At 46.7% G+C, this 7,637-nt stretch overlaps 1 protein-coding gene and 2 pseudogenes across 1 annotated transcript in view; 1 reads left to right on the top strand and 2 right to left on the bottom strand.

Moving 5' to 3' along the window:
* Positions 1-1,132, top strand: part of MAMDC4 (MAM domain containing 4) — a 57,417-nt gene extending 56,285 nt beyond the window's left edge. Inside the window, exon 29 of the mRNA XM_042843481.2 lies at positions 699-1,132. Coding sequence (XP_042699415.2) covers positions 699-764 — 66 coding nt within the window. The 3' untranslated portion in view covers positions 765-1,132. The remainder of the gene's footprint in view (positions 1-698) is intronic.
* On the bottom strand, positions 1,013-3,669 carry LOC135976525 (transforming growth factor-beta receptor-associated protein 1-like; annotated as a pseudogene).
* LOC101939933 (transforming growth factor-beta receptor-associated protein 1-like) lies at positions 2,047-7,552 on the bottom strand (annotated as a pseudogene).
* Positions 7,553-7,637: the final 85 nt, after the last annotated feature.

Consider the following 7,637-nt stretch of genomic DNA (forward strand, 5'->3'; position numbering starts at 1 on the left):
AGCGATAGGTGCAGGAAGCACGGGGCAGGGGGCGGGGAGAGAAAGAGCGGAGAGTTTTCAGAGCTTCCTGAAGCCGAGGGAGAAATCTGGGGGTGGGTCTGACACAGCCCTGGATGCCACACAGGGGAAGTGGAAGTCCCATCCTCCCCAGCCGGGACTAGCATCTGAGCCCAGTGCAGGGTAGAAGCCACCAGCCAGGTCTTCTCCAGGCCCACCCCCTGCCTCAGTGATTTACCTCTCTACTGCTTGCCCTAGGCACCCAAAACATACTGCTGGGAAGGGCTGCATGACTGCTCTTATGGCTTCCCTTTGCTTCCGCAGCAGAAAGTCATTTTTCTGCAGGGAAGCGAAGTAATCTGCAGGGGACATAAATTCTGTGCATGTACAATGGTGCAGAATTCCCCCAGGAGTAAAGTTGGCTGGCTTATCAGCTTTGGCCCTATGCAGTCATACAGCAGCCAACGACGATCACTGACTGCTGGCCGCATGGCAGCTGTGAACTCCTCAAACTCTCCTCTTTAGAATAGAGCAGGAGGTGGTAGTGGACACCCCAACCATCAGTGCTGCTTGATGTTCTTCACCCCATGACTATTACATTTTCCTCCCCTCCCTGAGCTGGCTGGCAGGGAACAGCCATACACTTCATTAGATTGGGCCTACACTAATTACAACCAATTCCTGCTCACCTTTAATTCCAGGACAGGGTCACTATAACTCCACTACCTGCGGATGGGGAAGCAGAACCAGATGTGAGCCTCCCATAATAGGCACCTGTTTGTACTGTAGCTGCATATACAGAATGAAACGTGGATTCTGCAAGGCCTCACGCTCCTCCAGCAACATTGGGCTCAACTTCCATTTCCAAGCCTACCCTTGAAACTGTTTTGCCTATTGACTAAAACGGAAGCTTTGGTTGAGACAAACAAGGTCAGCTGGAAAGAGGAATACAAGCCCCTTTTTGAACTTTTTGAGTATGAACAGATTCTGTGTAACTGAATTTCCTGGAGCACGTTCAAGAGAGTCCATCAGGACTGTCATATTCTTGCAGTTTCCCATATAGTACTGCCCTTTCCATATGAAGTTCTGTCCCCTTGATTTTATCTAAAATAAAATGAATTCTATAAAAGTCAGATTTCTGAAGAAGACTGTGTAACTTAGTCTGTGTTTCAGTCTGTTCCGCACAATTGTCTATCGCAAATTTTAATTGCATCATTGCCTCCAAATACAACACAGGTAAGTGGGTATGGTACTTTTTGTTCTCTGTTTTTCTATCCAAGACTAAGTATACTCCAGATATTTAACAAATGACTTGGGGTATTGGTTAAGGCATTTCATGACATCATCTGGTTTAAAGCTATTTCCTTGTTCTTCCAAAGGCCTTTTCTTAAACTTTGTACTCCAACTGCCTCACTTTTCTGTAAAACCCATACTTCCACACTCGTAATTAGTCTGAGCAGAAGATAAGGAAGTCTATTTTATACTCCTAGGGGTCTGGATGTGTAGAATCTTGAATGTCTGCATTACCTATTTTAACCCATAACTGAAGTGCTGCAGCCTCCTGCCCAGTGTAGTGATACAGGAGTCCAAGTGCAAAATCCTTTGTGTTTCTCCAGCCAAGCAGCACTTGGCTGGAGAAGCAGCACTTCTGCCAGAAGACCGAAATTCTCTGAGACCAGTAGATCCGGAAGGCTTTCATGATTAGCCTCTGCATATAGCTTGAGCAAAGCTGTAGCAATATCTTCCTTGTAGCCATTTGCAACTTCAGTGCTGCGGCCTTCATTCAAATAATTCATGAGGAATTGTTTGCACTTAGTCATCTTCTCCAGATCCCCTTAGGCCAGCTGGTTTAAATCAGCATACTCGTAAAGAAGTGGATGAGACTGTAGGAATGAACAGGAAGTAAGCAAAAGGACGGGGTAGAGAGCGATCAGCTCCCGGACATCAAGTTGGTCGCTTCTGAAGAGTTCTTTTGCTTCTAGGAACTGAAGCTGTGCAAAGTGTATAAAACCTGCTTGCTGCAAGATTTGTTTGTACATTATTCCAAAAGAGAAATTTCAGGTATTCATAGAAGATTAGGATTGGAAGAGATCTCATGAGGTCATCTAGTCCAACCCCCTGCTCAAAGCAGGATCAACACCAACTAAATCATCCCAGCCAGGGCTTTGTCAAGCCTGACCTTGAAAACCTGTAAGGATGGAGATTCCACCACCTCCCTATGAAACCCATTCCAGTGCTTCACCACCCTCCTAGTGAAATAGTTTTTCCTAATATCCAACCTGGACCTCCCCCCCTGCAACTTGAGACCATTGCTCCTTGTTCTGTCGTCTGCCACCACTGAGAACAGCCGAGCTCCATCCTCTTTGGAACCCCCCTTCAGGTAGCTGAAGGCTGCTATCAAATCCCCCCTCACTCTTCTCTTCTGGAGACTAAACAATCCCAGTTCCCTCTGCCTCTCCTCATAAGTCATGTGCCCCAGCCCTCTAATTGTTTTCATTGCCCAGCTTTTCTAAATAGTCCTTAACCTGTTCTTTCACCACTGAGGGCTGCTCACCTCCTCCCCATACTGCGCTGACCAGTGCAGCAGTCTGGGAGCTGACCTTGTGTGTGAAGACTGAGGCAAAAAAAGCATTGAGTACATTAGCTTTTTCCACATCCTCTGTCACTAGGTTGCCTCCCCCATTCAGTAAGGGTGCCACACTTCCCCTGAGCACCTTCTTGTTGCTAACATACCTGGAGATACCCTTCATATCCCTTGCTAGCTGCAACTCCACGTGTGCTGCATACTCAAGCAATATTTTTATACTCCTCCCTGGTCATCTGTCCAAGTTTCCACTTCTTGTAGGCTTCCTTTTTGTGTTTAAGCTCACTGAAGATTTCTCTGTTAAGCCAAGCTGGTCGCTTGCCATATTTGCTATTCTTTCTGCACATCGGGATGGTTTGTTCCTGCGCCCTCAATAAGGCTTCTTTAAAATACAGCCAGCTCTCGGACTCCTTTCCCCCTGATATTAGCCTCCCAGGGGATCCTGCCCATCAGTTCCCTGAGGGAGTCAAAATCTGCTTTTCTGAAGTCCAGGGTCCATATTCTGCTCCTCTCCTTTCTTCCTTTTGTCAGGATCCTGAACTCAAGATCCTGAACTCACCTAAGATAACTAGCCAATTGCCCTACTTTCTCAGTATGGATCAGGAGGCCTCCTCTGTTGTACCCTCCTCCTTGTGTTTCCTCCCAGTATCCCACTTCCTCACTTACCTCTGGGCTTAGATCACCATGCCCCCGCGAACCTAGTTTAATGCCCTCCTCACTAGGTTAGCAAGCCTGCCTGTGAAGATGCTCTTCCCTCTCTTCGTTAGGTGGATCCCATCTCTTCCTAGCAATCCTTCCTGGAACAACATCCCATGGTTGAAGAATGCAAAGCCCTCTCTCCAATACTACCTGCGCAACCACACATTTACCTCCACATTTCAGTGGTCCCTACCTGGGCCTTTTCCTTCAATAGGGAGGATGGACGAGAACACCACTTGCGCCTCAAACTCCTTTATCCTTCTTCCCAGAGCCACGTAGTCTGCAGTGACCCACTCAAGGTCATTCTTGACGGTATCATTGATGCCCATGTGAAGAAGTAGGAAGGGGTAGTGGTCCGAGGGCTTGATCAGTCTCGGCAGACACTCCATCATATCCTGAATTCTAGCTCCAGGCAAGCAGCACACGTCTCGAGTTTCCAGTCTGGTCGGTAGATGGATGACTCAGTTCCCTTTAGGAGGGAGTCCCAGACCACCACCACCACCCGTCTTCTTCTCTTGGGAGTGGTGGTTGTGGAACCCCCATCCCTAGGGCAATGTATCCCATGCTTTCCGGCCAACAGGATCTCCTTCTGATACCTTCCTTCAGAGGGCTCTTCCAAATCCTTCTCTGCAGTAGTATCTGTGCAGAGAGCCTGAAAACGGTTTCGCACCTCTATCTGCATTAGGGGTACATGGATTCTCCTTTTTCTTCTTCTTCTGGGGGTCACATGCTGCAAATTTTCTTCCCTGTTCTGCACTGCACCCTCTGATTCTTCAGCATGCTGTACCAAGCGCTGTCTTCTATCCAGAAAATCTTCATTTTCTCTGACGCAACACAGGGTTGATACTTGGGTCTCTAGTCCTTTAACCTTCTCTTCCAATAGGGAGACCAGCTTGCACTTCGTACAGGTGAAGTCGCTGCTATCCTCTGGGAGAAAGAGAAACATGGTACATCCTGTGTAGGTCACAACAGCTGATCGCTCACTATCCCATAAGGTCTTCCTTCTGAGAGACTCTTCAGTGTTGTATTTACTGCTCACAGAAGTCTGAAAAGCAAAACTCCCCCCAAGCGAACTCCCCGTTTACCTGTCCTCTGTTCGCTGCTCACTTGGTTCACAACTGGCTGCTTTTTTATATGTTCCTTCGGGCTCCCTTTACTAAGATTAGGACTTCTTCCACTCTGTGACTGGTTAGATCTTGAATCTGCCTTTCCAAAGGTAATGGCACCAAGTTCTACACACCTTTATTGGTAGCTACAATTACCTTACTTTCAATGTCTTGTAGGATGTGGCCTTCCTTAAAAGGTAGGGTCTGTTTTCCTTGTTGACCCAGCATGGTATGCACTGTAATAAACTCTTCATCTAGAGCAACTCCGTAAGGAAAACACAGGGCTGCTCCAATCACATTCTCTGACCAGTGCACAGGAGCAGTCTGGGAAATGCCATCCTGTGACGAGTCCACTGCCCTGCCCCTCTTCCTGGGCCCGCTGGCTGTCCCAATAAAGTGCAGCGAGGCCTCCAGTTATGCAGCACCCGTGGCTTTATTTACACACACAGTTCTCCCACCACCAGTGTTGAGCTATATACAAGGCATGCAGGGTTAGTTCCCTCTAGGAGACTGACCTTTTCCCTGGCTGGCTTTTCTGCTGGGTCCCAGCTCTTAACTGCTGGCTTGTCAGGCCCACAGGTGGAGCCAATCTGCAGGCCAGGCATCAGGTCTGTTTCACCAGCCCCAATCTATTTCTCTTGATTGGAGCTGGCTGAGCAGGGGGAATTAGGTGCTTTTGCACCAGCACCCTGCTACACATCCACATTTGCAAACAGACCTAACCCCCCAGGTCCAGTCAGCAGAAACTTCTGTTTGCCTATCCTTTTCACAACTGGCCATTTCCCATCACTGCAAGGTGCCAGTATTCTAACTCAATAGGATATATTGTGTAGTGACTGCAAGGCATAAGTAACGACCATCTACCATGGCACAGGGTTACTCTGAAATAAACACTTCCTTCACTATCTGGACTCTATCCTCACACACCATGAACATCTGGATGGGCTGCCGTTTCACTAAGATAATGCAAACTTCTACCCAAAAAGGGTCCCCACTCATAGGGTTTTCATTTAATGTGAATGTCACAGCGCCCTTGATTCTAGCTCCAGTGGGGTTGGGTTCCAGTTTCATCATGTTAACTAATGTTATTGGGTTGTCACAAAGCACCAGCAGCTGTTGAGTGCTGAAGCTGCTTTCAACTCACTGACCGCTTTCTTGAAGCCCAAATATCTATGCAGTTGTTTGGTGGCAGCAAAAGTTATTTTTCCAGCTGATGATCTCCTCTCTTCCACTAGGAAGTGAAAGACAAAGCAGTCATTGATTCCAATACAGAAGTTTTCCCCCACAGCACTCAATGGATTGAACATCGATTTGAGCTTTGTCTCCCATTAGCATCTCCTGCTCAACAGCAGGAATGATCTTAAAAGGCCTTCACGCTCATTGTGTCTTCTCTGCGGGGCTGTCAGGGCTGGGACCGCTGGCTCTGAGTCCGGGTCTGGTTGGTGTCTGGCACATACCGGATCAGACGCAAACAGGAATTATGTATTTAAATTAAATAAGACCCCACAGCTACAGGGAAGAGGCTGGAGCTCGTAACTGTCAGGGGTCGGCTTGACAAGGTTTTTATAATTCCAGGGATTTCATTTTAAGCTTTTATCCATTTTTAATTTTCAGTTGTGGGAAATGAGGGTGGGGGGAGAGGAGATGAGTCTTAATGACAGAAGTTGAAATTCAAAGAGTTAAGATTTTGCAACCATTAAAACATACTGTCAACATCATGCACCACTATATACAAAGTAAAGATCCTTAAACTAAGTTCTCAAGCAGCATTTTTCTGTCAGTTTCCATTATTGATGGAAATGGTCATTTTGGGAGGGTAAGGTGCAAGTGGCATGTAATGATAAATCTAATCCTGCCAAGCCTAGTCATGGGTAACTGCATCAAAGCAGCTGTGAGTACCTAAGAATTAATTCCCCTCCAAGGAGCAGGGTAGAAATGGCCCTGTTTTGTAGCAATCTGGTACTGTTATCCTACAATAAGTACAACTATGTATCAAACCAATTTCTCCCTTTACAATCTCAGAAGCTATTTGACTAAAATCCTAATCTGCCCCTTTATTAATCTCAAACACTATACAACCTTCAGTATGTCAGAGTTCTCTTCAAATAAAAAGAAGTGATAGAGTGCGGGTTACTAGAAGTTCCTTAAGTCCAAAGACTGGCCCAAAAAGGGGATAGTACATCAACTGAACTTCGAGATGGATGGTCCAATAGCTACAGCTATTGCCTTGGATTCAAGTCCAAGCTCTGCCACAGTTTGTGTATGACCGTGGGCAAACCACTTACTGTATCTCACCATCCCCTTTTCCTTCCATCAAAGGCATGCTGAGGAGAAATCAGGGTGCAGGGGCCATGTAACTGAAATGGTTGCATTGCATTCGTATTCAGAGCATGAGCTAAACTCCCCATGTGCACTGGGCTCTAGGGAGCAGCAAAGAGAACGAAGAATGGGGTCACTGCAGAGTCCTACTGAGGAACATGAAAGGGAGTTCCAAGCCCTCAGTTTTTCACACTGCTAAACAAACAGCTTTTGAAGATTAGGTGGCACAAGCCCAAGTTTCCTATTGTACAGGAATTATTCTTGTTCAGCCGGTTTTCCCACAATCCACAGCTGTATTTGTGGACACTGAAGTACAGCATCATTTTAGCTAATAGGAAGCCTGCAGTCTGAACCACAGAATATAGTCTAGAGCTGCTAGCCAACTGGTTCTGCCTCTGTACAAGTACAAGCATATGTCATGCAAGTCTAGCTTCTTCAGAACCATCATTCTGAAAACTTGGTTGAAGGGAAGTGTTCCATTTCAGCAGAGAAATGTGCAGATATCATCAGTAAATTTCTCTCTTGCAGCACTATATGGAGGTCATAAGATTCAGTGCTGACCTTACTCAGGCCATTACACTAAGTTACACTGAGTTGTCATCTCTAGCATGAGCCCTGGCAAGCTCAGAATATTTGCACCAGTTTGGTTGCTTGGTACAAAAGAGAATGGTGCTGGGTAGAAGTACTTCTGTTTGACTAGCTGGAAGTTTCCTGGTTTAGTCTAAGTCACTTTCTTTGCGACGACCTTGCTCTTTGAACCCACCTCCACCGCGCTAGAGCCATAGTCAACACCAGGACTTGTATCGGATGGTTCAAGGCTGCTGTCCCAGGCCATACAGAAGAACATCTCACTTCACTGCTTCTGGCAACATCTGACTCCTCCTGTGCTCTCTCTTACTTTAGAGCTAGCCTCAGTGATGTCCTCAATGCTC

This window comes from Chrysemys picta, chromosome 18 (assembly GCF_011386835.1).
Source record: "Chrysemys picta bellii isolate R12L10 chromosome 18, ASM1138683v2, whole genome shotgun sequence".
In the NCBI taxonomy this organism is placed as follows: Eukaryota; Metazoa; Chordata; order Testudines; family Emydidae; genus Chrysemys; species Chrysemys picta.